This window comes from Nelusetta ayraudi, unplaced genomic scaffold (genome assembly GCF_046127955.1).
Source record: "Nelusetta ayraudi isolate G7.1 ecotype Tasmania unplaced genomic scaffold, CSIRO-AGI_Nayr_v1 ptg000016l, whole genome shotgun sequence".
Taxonomy (NCBI): domain Eukaryota; kingdom Metazoa; phylum Chordata; class Actinopteri; order Tetraodontiformes; family Monacanthidae; genus Nelusetta; species Nelusetta ayraudi.
Genome location: NW_027466066.1, coordinates 6,477,501 through 6,497,285, shown reverse-complemented (window position 1 = coordinate 6,497,285; position 19,785 = coordinate 6,477,501). Strand labels below are relative to the sequence as shown.

Here is a 19,785-nt window from a genome sequence, read left to right as displayed (position 1 = left end):
ACGCACAGAACATGATGCCAGGAAAAAATATATATATTTTCATATAGTCATTTTTTTTCGTATAGTGTATAACTTCTATTTTTTATTTTTTTTTTACCTAGAGTAAAAAGGCACTTGGAAAAAAAATTTAAAATACTGACATAATATCTCACAAATGTGCAAAAAACCATAACGTGGAACAGGCCGTGGGTGGCCGTAGTCTTATCATTAACCCTTTGTGCAACACTGTGGCACCTGAGTCAGTGGCACGCCTCTGAACTGACTCGTGCCACTGATTGTGCACTTTGACATAGTATCAAGTGTGGGTTACTTTCAAAAAAAAAAAGAAGAAAATCTCCTGGAGCAAGTACCGCTTTCGTCAAAAGACTCGAAATTCATACATTTTTGCAAGTCATTGTGTGATTTTCTTTTTGTACTATTTGTCTCGGTTCCCATTAAAGAGGGCGAACGATGCTCTGTCACTAACGAGCGGACGCGGCCGCATCCCGTATGTACACATGCTATGCGCTGGAGGGAGGAAAGTGCAGTTTATAAACAGACTGAGCTCAAAGGGTTAATGGATCATACAGCTTATTTAATAACACTGTGGACCCGCAGCGGATCCGTGTCGATATGATTCAGCTTTCTGCCGCCGTGCCGAGTCTCTGCCCCTGGTTTCAACCTACTGGAGACGTGCGCGCACGCAGACACACACACACACACACACAAATGCAGGCAGACAGACAGACAGACAGACAGGGGAGGGGAGCCGAGCCGCAGCATCTGATGGCCTCGCTGTTGCCAGGGAAACCATGTCTCGTCAACTAACACCTGTTACTGATGACATCACATGCCCGAACCGTCTAGAGAAGCCTGAGATGACATGAGAGCGCAGATGACGTGCGTGCGTGCGTGCGTGCATGTGTGCGCGCGCTCGCGCGCTTGTCATTTAGTCATGAGGCTGAAACACAGCTGGACAGTTTTTTTCCCTGCAGTGGCTTTTGTTTTTCTGTCGGACATTTTTTTCATTCTTGCTAAACGATCGTGTCGTGTCTCTGTCGTCTTGCGGCGGGAAGATGGATGGCGTCTGCGCTTGTGCTTTTAATCTGCAGGAGGATGAAAGGAGGAACTGGGTGGGCAGACATTTCGCTGGCCTAGTTTTTCCCCCCGCAGCCTGCTGCTCCGTCTGTGAGCGGCTGCCACACTGGACGGCGCGACGCCACCGACTTCACAGGGAGGCAGGCTGTTAGCTTGGGGGTGGGGGAGTGGAGTGGGTGGGGATGGGGGGGCAGACAGATGGAGGGCGGCCGTCCTCTGCAGTTCCTCCTCTGCAGGAGCACACACACACACACACACACACACACAAACACACACGCAGCCTCTCGTCTCTGCATGTTTTGTCGTCCTTCGCTCGATCGTCTGCCCGATCGTCGCTCTTCTCGCTCTCGCGTTCCCTGAGCTGTCGGGCATCTTGCAGTCAAATGATATTTCTCGTCCCTTCACAGTTGTTTTCCGCCTGGAGGAGCCTGAACGTGCTTTGTATTTGGTCACTTAATGCATCGATCAGAATATCGTAACGTTTGAATTTAAAGAAGACGTTTTCAACCGTTCATCTTCCTTTGCTGAAGTCGTTTCCGAGCGTCTCGGTTGTTCTACAGCCTGTTTAGCGTTTGTCAATCAGCGCGGAACAACGTGCAGCCATCTCGTCCACCAGCCTTTCGACTGCTGCACGACAGCTGGATCACAGATTTTGGCCCCGAGGTCTCTCATCTCGCCAAACGTACAATTTTCCATGGATTTCATGGGTTTCATTCCCAATCAGCTCCCTACGCTGATAGCGGGAGGTGGAGAGGTCGAGTTCTGAAGAAAGCCAGTGGGTGGGCGATGTTGTTTTTGCTTCCCCTTCCAACTGGGTCTGGCAAGAGTGAAGCGATTTGACATCTTATTTTTCGATTCTAACCGTGGCACCACCAATACAGGAGGTTACTGAAAAGAAGAAAAGGCCTAGAAGGGCTGTGTAAACCTTTGAACAAAGGAAACACACAAATTTGACTGCGACTGCTTGAAGAGGCGACGCCCAGGAGGAGCTCCCACACCTTGTTTTTTTTTTCCCTTCCCTTTCCTCGATCTCTACATTGGCTCTATCTCGACGGCAGAAAGCTGAGTGCAGAGAGGCCGCTGCACAAAACAAGAAGCAACTTCAACATCAGGAAACAATGTCTCGTCTGAACAACAGCGGGGGGAAAAAAGTACAATGATATAAAAAAAACAGCAACAACAGATTATTTCTAAGACTGGGTGCTGAAAGAAGTGAGACCGGCGTGGCGAGCTGGCAGGGAGGAGGAGGAAGAGGAGGATTGAGGAGATGCTCCTCGTGTCGTGTCGCTCCTCGACCTCCCCTCCTGCAGCCAGACTGACCACTTTTTTTTTTTGCACGGTAAAGTAAAATGTGAAAGAGGGCCTCCGGCCCCGGCTGAGACGACTCGTGTAGCCGCGTGGCGAACGTGGCAGTGCGCAGCAGGTGCGAGGCGACTGCTTCACGGGACCGTCAGAAAAATATTCCCCAGCAGAAGTCTTTGCTTTTTTTTGTTTGTTTGTTTCTTGTTTGTTTTTTCGCCCCTTGGGACAGAGGAAAATGAGGCAGTTTGCACTAGTGTGGCTTCCTGGTCAGTCCAGCTGTAATGAGGCATTTGGGGTGCGTCGTGGCTCCTCCCCCTCCTGCGGTACAATACACAACACCACACCCCCTCCCTCCACCCTCCTCACTCCTCCCGCCTCCCAAGGTATGTTTGGCACAGCGCAGCACTTGTTAAGCTGGCAACAAAATAAACGTCGAGGTCGGGTTTAGCTTTCCCGACGCTCGACATCGCCATCTGTTTTTTCCCCCGGGTTGCGACTCGGGGTCGCCCCTTTGAGGAAAACACGACAAGCCGGTGTTTATCGGCACAGTGGCTCTTTTCATAACCGGCAAAACCGGCCACTGCGCCGGATTCAATCACAGGAGAGCAGCTGGGACAATCCAGGAGTGTCACAGCGGTAGTACCGCCTCTGACCAGATGGGGGAGCCAGACGCACCGATGCCCCCTTTTTTTCTTTTTTTTTTCGTTTCTCTGGCGTACAAAAAAAAAGGAATACAAAAAAAATGCAGGGGGAAGGGTAATGATTACAGGTGATGAGACACCGTTTGTCTGTGGCGAGTCCTGCGTTTGGCTCTGTGCCCTGAAAAAGCCCCCTGGTCCCGCCCACCCGCCGCACATTCTGGCTGGTCGCCTTCCCCCCGAATGGGAGCAGATTGTCAAAAGAGAGCCGCCCACCCCCTAGGCGTGTGTGTGCTACACCTGGAGGGGGGAGCCGAGAGTTTAGCAGCAGTTCTGAGGTTTTAACACTATCGTAGATAATCAGTCGACACCAGTTATGCGCCGTGTTCGACTGAACCGTCTCCAAGTCGACGCCTGTTTTTGTTTTGTTTGTTTTTCCCCTCTTGGACAATTCCGAGACACTTTGAGTGCACTTGCTTTGGTACGGCACGCCTGTCTGAATCGTATTCCTCATAGCGTCCTGCGGAAAAAAATAATATATATATTTATGTATGTGTACATAGGTCCTAACTTGAAAAATCAACTGCGGAGAATTGTTGTATTGCGCCTTATTTCTTTTTCGCCCAACCGTGAGTGCGTCGTCATTCAGTTTCACGGTGTGTCTCTCTCACGGCTGGGCTGGAGGCACGCTGTCACATAAATACGAGGGTACATAAGTAACGGGGACTTTTAGAGGAACACAGAGCGCTAAGACTGTCGTGTTTTATGGTCCCTTTGCAAAGAACCAGCAAACAGGAATGATTATCATATTAATATATGAAAAAAAAAACAAAAAAACAACAGAGTAGGTAGGAGGAGTCCATTATTAGGGCCTTGTGGTAGAAACAAAGAGCCGTACGTCGTCTGAAGAGAGAGTTCTTGGGCCCCAGGTTGAAAGAGTCCGATCAAGACAAGAGGCTTGCGTTGTGTGCATGACTGTCGTGAGGTGTGCTGTCGGCGGCGCCTCCTCAGGGTTCCTCTTGAGTTCTGTCACCACCTCCAAAGCCCTTCTGGATGTGATTGTGCGAGCCAATCCATATCAACATGGCCTTCACCCCATAACCCCCCCAGGCCCCACCCCTCCCGACCCCCGACCCCCGACCCCCTGAGCTCTCCTGGAATGTTTGCGTGTATTGATGTGTGAGCGTGCACGAGTGTGTGCGTGTGTGTGTGTGTGTGTGTGTGTGTGTTTGCGCGTGCGTGTTATTAGTTGACCACAGCCGGCTTGAGCACCACGGTGCCCGGGGGTATGACCACCCAGGACATTGGATCGTGAGACCCACCTGTGGAGAGGTTCAGCACCCCTCCGCCGGCCCCACTCTTGTCCTCCACTCTTCCCCTCTTGCCGTGCAGGCCGAGGCCCCTGCGCTCCAGCATGGGCACCATGGGCAGGCCCAGGGCCGAGGAGGGGAACGGCGAGGAGAGCAGAGGCGACTTGCCCAGCCCGAGCGGCGAGCCGTTGAAGGACAGGATGGGCCCCATGCCGCCCCCTGGTGGCGAGCCGGGGCAGCCCAGCGAGCTGAGGTCCAGGGGTCGAGCGCCCAGCGGGGACAGAGGCAGAGAGCCGCCCAGGCCCTGCAGGCCGTGTGCCCCCAGGAGGGCGGCCGCCGCCCCCGGAATGATGATGTGCGCCGCGCTGACGTAGGAAAGCTCGGAATCCTTGCCCATGTCGCCACCGAGGAGGCCGCCGCCGCTCCCCTTCAACACGGAGCCCACCCGGCCCGGCGAGCCGTGCTCCTGGGCCACAAAGTGGCCGTGGGCCTTGATGTGCTTGCGGAGGGAGCTGGGGTCCGTGTAGCGCTTCAGGCAGCCCACCATCTTGCAGTAGTAGGGCTTGTCCACGTAGTGCGTGCGCGTGTGCTTGAAGCGGTCGCTGGAGTTGGAGTAGCGCTTGTTGCAGCCCTCGTACGGACAAATGTACGGCTTCTCACCTGGACAGAGGAGGACAGAGCCAGTTTGACTTTGGCAGTGTCGGGTAGTATAGAGTTACATGTAACTAATGTTGTGAAGTAATTTAATTACAAAATAAACATTATTGTAATCAGTTACATATCTGGAACAAATGTGTAATTACACCAATTTTGTTTTTACAAAAAAGGCTTAATGTTTAATTAGTTAGCTGAGCCTTTTGATTGGTTCTCCTGTCAAGTTCGGAACTGCAGCGCCCCCTACCACTGACCTACCAAAGCTGCTGAAAGCTTAATAGTGTCAGGGCTAAACAGTTGAGAACATTTCCTGAATATTGAGAAAAGTGGTCAAAATGTAATGAAATGTAATTAGTTGCATTACTTTGGTAAAGTAATTGAAACACATTAGTTACATTTCTAATAGGGTAAAATCGATTACATTTGCAGCAAGTAATCATCCCAACACTGGACTTTGATGTGTAAAAGTGATCCAACTCAGGAGGTTCCTTTGTCTTCACTCAACAGCAAACAGAACAACACACTGACCTGTGTGCGACCGGTTGTGTATCTTGAGGTTCTCGAGGCGGGAGAAGCTCTTGTTGCAGGTGGGGCAGCGGTGGGGCTTCTCGTTGGTGTGGGTGCGAATGTGGATGAGCATCTTGTACCTGCAGCCACACGTCGTCAGTGATTAGGTCAAATGTGGCAGCGTTCCTGGAACTCGTGTGTGATCGTCAAAAGCCAAGCGTGCGATTGTCTCACCTGGCATTGAAACCCCTCCCCTTCCGGGCGCAGCCCTCCCAGTGGCAGCAGTACCCAGAATCCTTTTCAGGCTTGACATGGAAGTCGTTGACGTGATCCACCAGGTCTTGCAGGCAGTCGAAGAGTAAATGGCACTTTAACAAAGACAGCAAAAGCCCCACGTCAGTCTGGCTGCGACCGGATCATAGTTTGGTTTATTTCCTTGGGGATTTTTTTTTCAACCTCACCTTCTTCCAGTGGCAGGCCAGTTGCTCGTCCGCCGAGAAATCAGGCGAGGCTCGCTTGTCGCCCGACTGGCCTACGAACATGGAGGACGGGAGGTGAAGCCCCGCCCCCGCTCCGATTGGCACGAAAAACTGGAAGGCCTGCCAGATTTAGAGAATTTGGATGAAAATAAACGGAGAAAGCAGTTAGTAAAATCCTCCACTCTCAGTCTGAGGCAGTATGACGGCAATCTTGTCATTGTAGCTTTTTAACTGCTTCTCCGAAAAGGTCTCCTCTTTGTCCTCGCATACTGTCACTCTTGTGCAAGTCATAAAAATCTCCCAATAAAGGTGCGTTTCAATCAAGTGGCTGTAATAAAATGTAGAAGAAAAGTGAAAACGCAACAAGTAGTCGCCATAGTTATTTACAACTTGGCAAGAGACATGGCTTCTTCAGGAGGCCAAAAAGCTACGGTAGCTAGCTAAATTCTAGCGTCAGTATCATTTGATGCTAGATTGACTGATCTGCTCCACGCAGTTACGAAACCATAGGAGTCAAACTCTGGACCGCACAGTATTGCCAGTCCGGTATCCAGTTCTCATAATACATCAATGGCTCAAACGCATGCCGCTCCGACCAAAGAATTGTTTATTACAATCCCTCACTTTCAGCTCAGCCGCCTCTTTCAAAACCGTGCGGGTATAAGTTGCTGCGGGGCGATGAAGGGTCACAAACTGGAGAACGTGTGAGAGTGTGACAAGAAAAGCAAAAAAAAAAAAAAAAAAGCTTCAGAGAGAAGTTGAGTGCAGCTTGTGTCCGGTGGCCGGGGTCGGAGGCTATCGAGGACTAAGTGGTGCGGCTGAATGCTCCCAGCCAGCATGTTTCAATTAGATTGGGAGGGAATTGAATTAGGCGGCGTGAGGTCTGCGTGGCTGTACCTTGTCTGAAAATCTGATTAGGCGCACAGACGCTGCACACATGTAGCCAGCGGGGGCCACAGGGTGCACGTCCCTGCAGACTGAGACACTTGTTGGCGATGCACAGGAGGCGCTTGATAAGAGCTCCTGCAGCCCCTCCGACTCTCTCACACCCTTCGCGTAATCGGATTCCCCTGCTGAGGCGCAACCCAACACGACCCAGCCGCTCCTGATCTGCTGACCCTGAGAGGCTGAGTCACACCTTTTTTTTTTTTTTTTTCCTGTGTTGCCTCGAGCTGCAAGCCACCGGACTGGAGGGCAGCGTTCGTTCCTTCTGCCAAACTTGGGGGCGGATTAATAAACAGAAAGTGTGACACGGAGGTGCGAACGTGTGTGCGCTGGAAGCGCGCTTCACTCACCCCCGAGGGAATGTAGTTGCTGTTGGTCATTTCCGGAGAGCTGGGGGTGTGGCGGGAGGAGGGAGACATGCTCAGGTCCACTGCAGGGGGGGTGGGAGTGTCAGTCCGATCATGGGGGACCACCTGGACACCTGAGAAAACAAACACAGCGCTTAGGGCGACCTGATCCTGGTCTTTGTAATGTCAGAGGCACCGCTGGGCGGATTATCCTGAGGTTACACATTTTTTTACTCCTGGTAACCAGAGATTGAACTCTCATGATTAGGCTGAGGGTCTCCCAAGTGCGAGCATGAGGTTCCATTTTTCTGACAACTCTTGGAATCCTGCAATTGCCCCCTTAAGACAAGAAGGTTGCAGGTTTGATCCCGACGTAGTGTTGTAGTGCTTGGGATTGGTCTTGGCCTCAAGACCACTTTTTAAGGGTCTTGTCTCGTCTCGTCTCGTCTCAGACTGGGCGGACTTGGGATTTTTGGTCCGGACCGGTCTTGTCTTGGTCTTGAACCCCACATGTCTTGGTACTGTCTTGATCTCCATACTCTCCAGTCTTGATAATGTCTTGGTCTCGGTTGGTACAGTCTTGACTACAACACTAATGTGAGGTGAATTGGGAATTCTAAATTGTCCATAGGTGTGTGTGCAGGAGGAAGTGGGTAGAGAAGATAGACGGATGGATGAATTCTTGGAATCCAAGAACGTAGACGATCCTTCTGCTTTTACTCTTGGAGGCACCACCTTAAGGTGAAACTTTGACAATCTTTTGGTCGCTCAGTTGTTTTCAACCAAACACGGAACGCTGCACGTTCCCAACAGCCACGACTTCAATGTCCCGCACTAGACAAAATGCATGCGTGCTACCGAGAGGTGGAAAGTCACTGCCTTCTGTTGTAGGATCATTTCTACGATGAGTCTCACGGACAGTCATCTGTGACCGAGCACAGGCGCGTTTCGAACAGGTATTCCTCAGTGTGTTTGCTCGTCCAGGAAATGACCTCATTATATAGATTTATCTTCTAACACATTCATTTAGCTTGTTATCTCATTAAAGTCTTGCTTGGACGAGCGTGCACACTGAGGAAGACCTGTTCGAAACGCGCCTGTGCTCGGTCCCGGTGGCCTGTCAGTGAAGCTAATAAACATCTTTAAGATGGACACTTGAGTGCTGCTGGCCGTTTGTCATGTTTTGATTCAAACTGATTGGACCTTGCACTTCTCTAATTTTTATCATTTACTTGCAGTGCGTGTTGCTATCTATTTCTTTTTCATCCATGACGTCCAAACTCCACATCGAAGTTCACCCGGCCCCTCGAAAAGAAACCCCAAAAAACCGACGTGGACGTATATGGATACACACCTGTGTGCGGCGAGGCCGGGGAGGCGGGCTCTATGACCGCAGTACCGTCGTCCGCCATGAAGAGCTGGCGAGCGCGCTTGGCGTGCAGCGGCGACAGGGGCGGCGAGCGCGCTCCTCTGTCCCTCCCGTTGGGCCGCCGATGGAGCTTCAGGTCCAGGGGCTCGTCTAAGGAGAGCATGGCCGCCAACCGCTGACCTCCCACCTGTGCAAACAATCGCAGAGGGGCAAGGGTTAAGCCGAGTGGGGGGCCAACAAGTTTTTTTTTTTTTTCTTGCACCCCTCTCCCTGCCCCACCTACAGCATAAAATGCAGCAAAGGAAGCGACGGACCTGCCCGAGCCAGGTGGCATATGGTTCCCTGTGCGAATATTCTCGAGAATATCTGACATCCCAGAATCTGAGCAGTGCTGTGCGACAATAGTGAAGCAGCCGGACCGAAACACTGAAACACTGAGCGAGCAGGAAGAAAAACAAACACACGCACGCTCACGTAGAGATCTGAGTGACCCACCTCCCCCCTCCCTTTTTTTTTCCACACTGACCTTTGCCCACACGCTCTTCCTGAGGAATGTCCACAATCCAATCCAGATGGTCACCCTCGCCGTCGGCCCTCGGCACCCTCCCACCAACCCCACCCACCCGCTGGCCCGCTGCACCCCGCGGTGCCCCTCCCTCCCCGCCTCCACTTTGAGAACCTACCCCCTCCCCCCCCCCCCCCCCCCCTCACCCCACATGGACCTTTGAGACCCTCCACCCGCCTCACCCCCCTCCTCCTCCTGCACACTGCAGACACGGTGACCTCTGGACCCTGCCTGAGGGCGGCAGCGGGGAAGACCCGCCCCCCTCGACTGCCCACCGCCGCTCCGAGTCGTCCTCCTTCCGCCAGACTGACTCGACACCGAGTGGCACCGGGCGAAATCACCCGGCGGACCCCCGCCTGAGCAAACAGCCCGCTCACATTCAGATTAGACGGGCCACAGCGTGTTTGTCTAGGCTTGTTCTTTTTTTTCTTCCTCTCCAAACACGTGCGCTCGGTGCTCATCAGCAGGGGGGGGGCGAGTGGGGTGAGGGTGGGGGTGGGGGGGTTACAGCTGGTCCACTGCCAAAAAAAAAAAAAAACTCCATTCAAAGCAACGTGCTCGGGGTTCACCGCGGCCTCCTAGCCACAGAGGGCGCAGTGGGATTGTCCCACATTTCTCCTGACGAGAGTTCAGGGAAGTGCGTCTTCCCACATAGACACACAAGTCATTAATCAGACCGACAATTTTTCGACAAATTGCCTGACACACACATACACACATACAGACACACTACTCCTGGCGGCACAGCGATTTTCTTCCAGTGGCCACTTGAGGTACTACAGTCAAAATGGCCCACGGCCAAACAAGCATTTTTCTCCCCTCGACCGCAATACACATTATTGCGGTATACACATAAATAAATGCACGTAAAACGGCTCATTGTGATTGGCCGATGTGTCCTGATGTATTGCGTGAATTACTGAGGAATGATGGGAAGTGACGCTATGCTGCGCTACACGCTCAATTGGGCCGCATCATGTGGAAGCCAAAAACCTTTTCACCGTATGCGCTGACTGCACAACTCCACGCACACATACACACACACACACAGACACACTGCTCCCTCTCCCGCCGCACACTTGCAGAAGATGATGGCATGTGTGTGAATGCTGGGCTTTGAGAGCGACCGTGAGACATGGGGAGCCGGGAGGCTCGGAGGCGAGAGGTCAGTGGGTTCAGCGGCCCGTCCGGGGCCACGGCCGGGCGGGCGGGCGGGGGGGGCGGGATGGATGGAGGGGCTTTCATCGACCCAATCAGCCGAGTCCAAGTCCCGGTGCCAACATGGGGAACAGGACTGTGCGTGTCCTTTGCATTTCATTTGATTAAAAGGCCCTCGCTGACGAGCGCATGACCCGCCGGCCCGTGCTGCCGAACGCTTTAGAGTGACTTAACACCGAAATGTCAGACGTAATCAAACACGCAGAGGGCAGGAAGCCCCCTAACACACACACACACACACACACACACACACACGGGAGCGAGGAGGAGGGAATGAGACGAGACGTTTCCAAACGCACTCGAGCGGAACACACCGGCGGTCAAAAATCAACTGGACCGGCACCAAGAAGTCGTCCGACACGAGCACGCAGGCCAACTCTTTAGGATTTGGCAGTAGCAGCGTTGGCCTGCCTGTGTGTGTGTGTGTGTGTGTGTGTGTGCTTTCTTTCTTTCTCTCTTTTGTTTTTTCAATTTTTAAATCTGATCCCCCCTGAGATTTTTTTTCCCCCCTGATTGAATTCAAATGATCCAGCTAAAGATTCTAACCTCATCGTCTCTGCTCATCTAAATCTAATCTCAGATCCATTCTGATTGTGTAACGAGGAAAGAAGGAGCCTCTTGTTGCCATAATTATTATTTTGAGCGTCACACGCCCATTAAGAGCGGCAAACAGTAATTAGCCGTAGGAATAAGAGCAGATGGATCCTGGTTTCCACTGATGATGGAACCACCTCCCTCCTCCTCTTCATCCCCAGCGTGTCCAGTGCCTGTATCCCTTTTTTTCCTTGTGGTTGGCAGTGACTAATTTACTGTAACTCTTGGCTGCTGCACATTTTGGCTTCCTTGTTTGGATGAAATAGCAACAAAAAAAAAAAAATCACCCCCGAGCCCTCCAAAGCAAAAGCACCCTGCACAGCTTTTCTACAAATCCCACTCTTATCCACGCTGGGGACCAACGGATAAACTGTTTTTTAATCCAGACTATAAAACTGGATAAGAAACAGATATGGAACTTTTGGATCTGCGTCGCTCTGGAATATAAATCAGATCATGGGATCCGACCGTGTCGCACTGTGAGACCAGCACGGAGACACTAAGGAGGTCAGTGCACAACAGCCCCTCTCAGGAAGCGGCGGCCCCACGTGCAACCCATTACTATAACTCCATAATGGATTATATTGCTCATCTTTTCCAATTTATTAAGTAGACCTCCATAGCAGGCTGGCTGGAACAGCAGCCGCCCTCACCAGTTCACACTCGCCGTTTGTTTCTCAGCGAATCCTTTTTGACGCAAATTGCACTAATGCTTTGTTTGAGTGTAAATATTTCCAACAAATAAAGTAAGATTACTTCTTTATTTGAATATTAATTCTTTTTACATTAACTTGTAGGTTTAAAACATGTCATTAAGTATCCAAACTCTTTCATTTGTCTAATCTAAAGAGTATGCGCAACCAGACAGGTTAAAATAGTATAGTGACTCTTTTAAAAGAGAGATGATTTATTTTTTTCAGTTAGATAATTTGGTGAATTCACGTCAAATTCAGACTGACTTCTAAATTACAACGTTACGCATTCGTGCTTGTTTATAGTTCCCATTCGATTCCTGCAACAGTTAGGGAGTAATGATATTTAGGTTAGTACATCCATGGTGATTTATTGCAGTCATATGACAGAATAATTGTATATGAGATGCAGGAACAGGAGGCAGACGGAGACCGCACCCTGCTGAAGGTAATTAAAAAAAAAAACTCTGTTGAATAAGTGTGGCAGACAGAGAAGATTTGTGTGTTTTGATGGACCCGCGCTGACTGTGTGTGCGTGTGTGTGTGTGTGTGTGTGTGTGTGCTCGCGCGGGCTCTTTCACAAGTCACACAACTTTGTTTTTGGCTAAAGCAGGCAGACAAATGAGAAAATTTGCTCGAAACTTTCTCAGCCTTCCCAGGAAAACAGAAAGTCGGGAAGAGATGAACTGCCCCTCCCCCACCACTACCACCACCACCACCACCACCCCGTCCAACTTTTGGGCTGGATTTCACCTTGGGCCCACCCTCACCATCGCTTCTTGGTAGCCAAAAAAACAGAAAAAAAAGAGTGGCTGGGAAATGAGTCAGTGTGTGTGGATGTTGGAAGTGAAGGTACGGGAGCGCGCGGCTGTGATGGAGGTTGATGGGGAGGAAGGAGGGAGGGGGCGGGGGGGGATTAAGGATGAGAGAGAAAGTGACGCAGGAAAGGAAGGAAGGAGCGCCGTGTGTGTGTGTGTGTGTGTGTGCCTGCGTGCGTGCATGACATGCGAGGGCGTGTTTGTGTAAAAGCTCGGTGGCGGGCGGCTGTGAAGTTTGTGGAAGGGGTGTCGGCCGGCCCCCATGCAGACTTCCTCTGCTGCGCCGCGGGGTCGATAGTCTCTCTGAAAGACGCCATTGTCCCCTCTTGCGGGCCCTCGCTCGCTCTCCCTCTCCCTCGCTCACTCACTCCCTCGCAGAGTAAACACAGGCCACAGCAGCTGAGCAGGAGGGTGCTGGAGGGGGGCCGGGGCGGGGGGGCAGGGATGACCAAAGGGGCCACAGCGAGGATACACCAGGATGAAGGGAACAGGAAGTGGAGGAGGAAGAGAGGCCCTGAAAGAAAGACCCGTGTGTGTCTACTGCATCAACCCCCCGCCCCTCCCCCGCCTCGCTGGGCCCGGGACCCTCTGACTGGGGTGGGGGGGGGGGGGCTGGAGTTCACCCCTGGGTGAGGGGATGGCGGAGGGGCAACAGGTCAAGGAGGCGGAGGAAACAGCCCTCGACCTCCGACGCCGCTCCGGCCGATTCGTCCCGAAGGCCGTCTTTTTGCACGCGGGATGCGTGACGAGCAAACGATCCCGACGATTGGATGTGAAATCAGCAGTTTTTTCACTCCAGGTTGGGACGCACACGAAGCAAACGACTGGACAGAATTACACGTTTTGCATCGCCGTCGTCACGGAAGAGCTGAGACTGCAAGGATGCACATGTTTTTGGGATGCCGCTGGGAGAACACGAGGTTCTTTCACTCACGTTCTGCCTTTTGAGAAGACAGAAGATGGCAACTTCACATTTCTTCTTTTTTTTGGCGACTATCGAGACACAAAGTGACCTCGCTGGCCGTGTTTTGTCGGTGGTGTCGGCGGAGGAGACAGACCATCACGGCAGCTGTGATTGGATGACACATTTGTTCGCAGTGCAACAAAAAAAAAAGAGGCATTCGGAGCGTTATGGCCTTTATCCTGCTCAGATGTGGAGGCCATCGCTCTGGCCAATAAAAAAAGAAAAAAAAAACATTGCCGCATATCCAAACCGTACAATAAACATGATTATAGTGCAAGGCAGAAAACTAGCTTTTGTAATAACTGTGTGTTCTGTGGGAGTATAGGAGAATGTGTGTATGTGTGTGTGTGTGTTCACGTACTGGGTGACCCCCTCAGAGGTTGGCAGTAACTTAATCTGCCCCCCACTGTGGCCCTGGGAGGTGGTCCGAAGGAGGTAAAGCATCTCTCCCGAGGGGCTCTTTGCCGTCTCATTTTCTCTCCTTCTCTCTCTCTCTCTCTCTCTCTAATATACATACACACACACACACACACACACACACACACGCAGAACAGAGCGAAGCAGCCGCGGTGGGAACTTCTTGCCAGCGATGGTGTTGATGTGACGGCTGGTATGAAACGCATTACCGTGAGGTTTTGCTCGAACAATTCTTTTTGCGGAAAAAAAAAAAAAAGAAGAACGCTGTGTGCAACCAGAGCCTTTTGAGGCGGCCGATCACGAGCTCCTCTGTTGATTCTTTGTCAAATTGGAGAAGAGAAACAAGAAAAACAACCAGGCAGCACATCTCAGTGGGAGAGCGGCTTTGAGGCTCTTTACACAGTCCTGAACTAAAACTCAACTTGAGCAGACGACAGAAAAGCACATTATATTTAAAAACTCATATGTTAAGAAAATATAGATATTTTTCCGACTCTTCTGTCTCGTATTTCCAGGGGTTTGACGTCCCGCAGCTGCAGCATCACGTCGAGACCTGCTGGTTATTCCATCCGCCAGGTGCGACCCACGGGGTCAGAGGTGACTTGATTGCCGTGTGGGTGTGGCGTGACCTCTGACCCTTGACCACACCGGGTCAAGTGAACGCTCACGTCTACGCGTGCGGTGCAGGTTTGAACCAGTATCCCAGAGTCCAAGATGGCGGCCCAATCATTTCAATGCAGTTGCTCACCCAGCGCACACGCCCAAAAAAGTTTGACTCCCACATTAATGGGCCCATAGAGCGTGTGCAGTAGTGTCACTTCCCATCATGCCTCTGTAACTCGCGTGATCTATTTGGCCAATCGGAACCATTCTGGAGAAGGTCACTTACGGACACGTCAGGACAATCAGAACAAGCTGAGACACAGCGGCACGTACGACGTTGTGACGTCACGCTGGAAATAAACTATTTTCTGGCCTTTGTCTTTTTTTAAAACGACTAAAAGACCATAAGTGAAAAATCTACAATAGAAAGATTTGCTATGGATAGCGCTTCAGGTCACAGTCGTCCTGTCAGGCGTGCTTATTTTTGTATTGCGGTCTATGGGAAAAATGCTGGGATTTTTTTTTTGCTGCAGTACCTTGAGTGGCCATTGGGGAAAAATTGGTGTGCCGACATATTGCCAGTCCGGTATCCAGTTCTTATAATGCATCCATGGTTTGAACTCACACACACACACACACATGGGGCACAATCGCGGCCAACAAATAATCCGATTGATGTGATCGGAGACTTTGAACGTTAAACGATTCCTCATTAGGCAGATTTCCACGGATTACGTCCAAATTGTGGATATTGCGAGGTGAGATTACTTGGAGAGGCCGGCCTCGTGCGTGCAGACGCACACACACGCTGACGTCACGGCTTGAGTAATGATTCCGAACCAAAAATGGTCCCTCCTTTGCTCCCGGTTGTGTCACTGCTGACGTTACTTGAAGCAATACCAGGGAGGGAGCGAGGGAGGGAGGGAGTGAGGGACCCCACCCCACCCCTGCCGACTCCAACACACCCCAACCACAGGCCCCCATGTGCACCCACTAACGGATCAGTCAGCACGCACACACACGACACTCAGCTGAGGGACTTTTTTCCCTCAGCCCAGTCCCCCTCAGCCAGCAGCCGCCTCCTCAGACAGGAAACCTCAGTTTCCACTCCTCCTCCTCCTCCTCCTCTTCTTGCTCCTCCTTTGGGCCTCTCGTTTACTCCTTTCTCGTCATCCCTTTATCCTTTGCGTTTCATTGGCCGCCTCCGCCGCGTCGTTCGATCGCTGCTCCTTCGTCTTTTTGCGCTACGTTTTTCCAGCGCCGAGCAGATTTGCCGAACAACTTCCCTCCGTTTAATGGAGAAACATCGCCAGCAGACGTTTGCCTCCTTAAACTTTGAATCCAAACTTTGTTCGTTTTTTCTCTTCACCCCCCATTGTGAGAGGGGGGGGAAAAACACATAGAATTGTACACAATATTACGTAACAGCAGCGTTGTTCGGCGCCATAGGGGATGGGCCGCTAGCAGGGGAGAAAAATGCTGGAGTCCCAACAGCTGCAGTACAGAGGGACACGTGTGTTTTGCATGCCTCTGCGCAAGGAGCAATCAGCAGATGTTCTAATAGGATTTCCAAGAGGAACATTTATAAATACATGAAAGCGACTCGAAGCGCTTGAGCTCGCGAAAATTAAACGATGTGCAAATTAGGAAGACGTAGGGCGCGAGGAGCGAGGCGGAGGGAGGCAGGAGAGGGAAGAGAGAAAAAACAGAGGGAGAGACGGAGCGGAGGAGGCAGAGAGAGAGAGAGAGAGAGAGAGCAACAGGAAGCTTCTCAGCGAGCAAAACCGATGGCCTCCAGCCAGAACGTTCAGACACTGAAGAATTCCAGGCAGAGGGCAGGCAGGGAGAGAAGGTGCCAGGAGTGGGAGGAGGAGGAGGGGCGGAGGGGGGAGGCGAGGGCGGGGCACGCTTGAGGTTTGCGGTCAGAGGAAGAGCGCACACTTGGAGCGGCATCTCCACGGTTGAACATTGACGTCTAAACTTTGGTAGAACATTAAGTCGACGTCTGCTGAGAGTTTGGTTTGCTGAAGCGCCGAGTGCGGATCCCGTTTATTTACACAGGACTTTCTGAGAAGGACTGAAAGGTCAGATCAGTGCTCCAAATGAAAGTTACTTTACTTTTGGTTCGATTTGTTTCGACTTTCATACCTCATCATTCTATTTGTACTTATTTTCCCATTTTATTTATTGAAGGATTTATACTTATTGATCCCAGATTGCATATTATTAATTATCAAAAAAACAACAGGAAAACAGCAGGGCTGAGCTGAAAGGGGAGCAAGCAGGTAAAGAAGTAAACAAGACGGGTTTACTTCTTTACCTCTGAACGAGCTGAGACACAGCAGCACGTACGACGTTGTGACGTCAACTTTAAAACGTATTTTAAAGTTTTTTTTTTGCTGCAGTACCTCAAGTAGCCACTGAGGAAACTCTGGCGCGCCACTATATTGCCAGTCCGGTATCCAGTTCTTATCATACATCCATGATCCAGAATTAGCACATGACACACTGACCTCTGACCTGTGTCGACAGACAAAATAAATTCAGGAACGCAGTAGGTCCCATCAGATCCGAACCACCCAGATTGGGAGGGTGGAAGTGTTCGGAGGGGTGGAAGGGTCGAGAAAAGTATTTCAAAACAGAGGAACTGGACAATTTATTAAACTGTCCGGTAGCAGCTAAACAACGCAGCCGTATGCGATTAGAAGCCCACGTGCAGAAAAATGCGTCATTAGTCACTCGTTACTTTCCCCCATTAAATCTATCTCACTTCCCAAATGGGGCTGGATTGTTCCAAAACAGCTCCAGTGCCGTGTCAGGCTAAACACAGCCTCCCCCCAAAGGAGCGATGACTCACTGTGTTGAGGCAGTAAACCTTCCCCCCCCAAAAAAAAACAACCCTGAAGACTCTTCACACAAGCGGCACTGCGGGCTTTTGAAGAGCAGTGAGTAATCTGACAATAACGTGGGGCATTTCACAACGCGGCCGCTTTTCCTCGGAGGAGCTGGTGAAGGACGCGGCCGGGGGGGGGGGGGGGCGACCTCCCGCCCGTCCGTCCACCACGAGAGAATGAAGTCTGTGTTCGGCCTCTTCAAAAAAAATCTGGAGGGTCCCTGACCGACGTCCCCACCCCCCCCCGATTCCCCTGCAGCCTCCCCACAACCACATCGCCTCAGCTGAGGTGTCAAAAGTAGTTCACATTCTGAACTTAAGTTAAAAAAAAAAAAAAAAAAAACAGAAATACACTGGGTAAAAGTAAAAGTACTGATTCAACTCTCTTAACTCAAGTAAAAGTTAGAAAATACAAGTTCTGATTTTTGCAAAAATGAAAAAGTGGTGACAGAATAATCCGGACTGACCAGAGGTCTTGGATGAACATCTGGATCTGGTTCATCATTCAACAGCGCTGGTACTGTCAGTACTACAGTTTGGTTTTGTTTTTTTCAACTGCAGCACAACCAAACCGCAATCAGTGATGGTCATGACCAGTGACTCGTTACTGGATGTTTACACTTTTAATAACAGTCACCTTTGTGTTTCTCTGGAGTGAAAATTGAACAGTGACCCCAAAGCTGAGGTTCTCTAAAAAAAAAAAAAACTCCTCCAAAATTATGATCCCACACACTAGCAGTCAAAAGTTTGGACACACCCTATAAATGTAATGTCTTTTCTTTCATTCTCATGACTATTGACATTGCAGTTTCTCACTGAAAGCATCAAAACTACGTCTGAACACACATGGAATTATGCAGGAAATAAAAAGAAGGGTAAAATAACTCAAACTTCTTCAAAATAGCCACCTTTCATAAAAAACATATTTAGATTTATCTAACGTGTTTTTCCAAACCTTTAACTGGAAGTGTATATATACTGTAGTACGTTGAATATATATTTATATTGAACTAAATGTAAAAGTTCAAATGGCTCCACTTCAAGTAACAACAGCTATAAAGGATAACTTTGAACAGAATTTGTATCTTTTAAACACTTTTAAACCAGCAGAGTTTTCAGAAAAAGAAATACTCCAGTACAGCTACCTAGAAAAATCTACCTAGGTAAAGTAACAGAGTAATAGCACTTTGCTACTTCCCACCTTTGCCTCCCAGACAACCATCTGCATCGTCAGTCACCGCCATCCCTCCCTCCATTCTCTCCCCTCATTCTTCCCCCCATGCCTCCCCCCCCCACCCTCCCTTTTTTTTCGGCCCATTCCTGTGGCCTCTCCCCACAGGCGGTGATGCAATCCTCCGACTCCTGCGCGCAATCACAAGGTCTGGAGTTGGCTCGCCAGACAGGCAAGGGGCGTCGCCGCTCAGCGCAGCGCACAGCAGCGCTCGCTAAGGAAAAGCAACAGGAGGGGAGGAAAGAGGAAAGAGGAGAAGTCGAAGTGGGTGGGTGGGTGGGTGGCTGCTCCGGACGGAGGGCTTCTCGAGCCAGCCAGGGTGGAAAACAGCGGGGGCTGTCGGAGATGGCGGCGGTTGAGGGGGGAAAAGAAAGGAAAAGGAGGAGAAGAATAAGAAGAAAAAGAAAAAGGAGAGAAAAAAAACATACGGTGATAAAAAACAAAAAAGTTAAGGGCGCTGTTTTATGACGGGTGCAGCAGAGCTTTGGGGTAAACATGTTTTTTTCATTGGAGGAGCCTGGGGAGGGCAGCGCCTCTTTGTTTTCTCCAAGTAGCTGAAATTACTTGAATGTGATTCTGAGAGATGAAAACAAACCAAGAAAAATTGCCACCACACACCACCACCACCACCACCACCACCACCACCCCTCCCCATCAGCCCACCATCAGCCCACCATCAGCCCACCATCAGGCCAGCTGTGTGTGTGTTGGGACTTGCTGGACAGGCTCTCGGAAGTGATGTCCGTTCGCAACTCCCACACGGTTATCGCCGCCGCACTCCGGCTGACTCACGCCATTATGCTGATGTTCCGACCGGCCGCGTTCATTCCAAAACAACGGTGGTGCAACGTCGTCGGACCGTCCCAAACTGAGGCCCCGTGGCTTTTTTCCGGGCACGTGGCAGCGGTGTCAGACGATCGGAGCTCCGATGCGTACTTTATCCATGGATGTATTATCAGAACTGTATACCGGAATGGCAATATGGCGGCGGGCCAATTTTTCCCAGTGGCCACTCAAGGTACTGCAGCAACAAAAAAAAAATCGCACAGGCCCAAAAAACATTTTTCCCATTGACTGCAATACAAACATTTGTATTAAAATGGCTGACAGGACGACTGTGACCTGAAACGCGATTCATAGCAAATGTTTCTATTGTAGATTT

At 50.7% G+C, this 19,785-nt stretch overlaps 1 protein-coding gene across 1 annotated transcript in view; it reads right to left on the bottom strand.

Moving 5' to 3' along the window:
- Positions 1-4,141: 4,141 nt before the first annotated feature.
- glis2b (GLIS family zinc finger 2b) overlaps positions 4,142-19,785 on the bottom strand; it is a 24,893-nt gene continuing 9,249 nt past the window's right edge. The window contains exons 2-7 of the mRNA XM_076024248.1: positions 8,614-8,815; positions 7,263-7,393; positions 5,950-6,087; positions 5,723-5,856; positions 5,510-5,628; positions 4,142-4,987 (exon numbers count right to left, since the gene is read on the bottom strand). Of these exons, the coding sequence (XP_075880363.1) occupies positions 4,263-4,987; positions 5,510-5,628; positions 5,723-5,856; positions 5,950-6,087; positions 7,263-7,393; positions 8,614-8,791 (1,425 nt within the window). The 5' untranslated portion in view covers positions 8,792-8,815 and the 3' untranslated portion in view covers positions 4,142-4,262. The remainder of the gene's footprint in view (positions 4,988-5,509; positions 5,629-5,722; positions 5,857-5,949; positions 6,088-7,262; positions 7,394-8,613; positions 8,816-19,785) is intronic.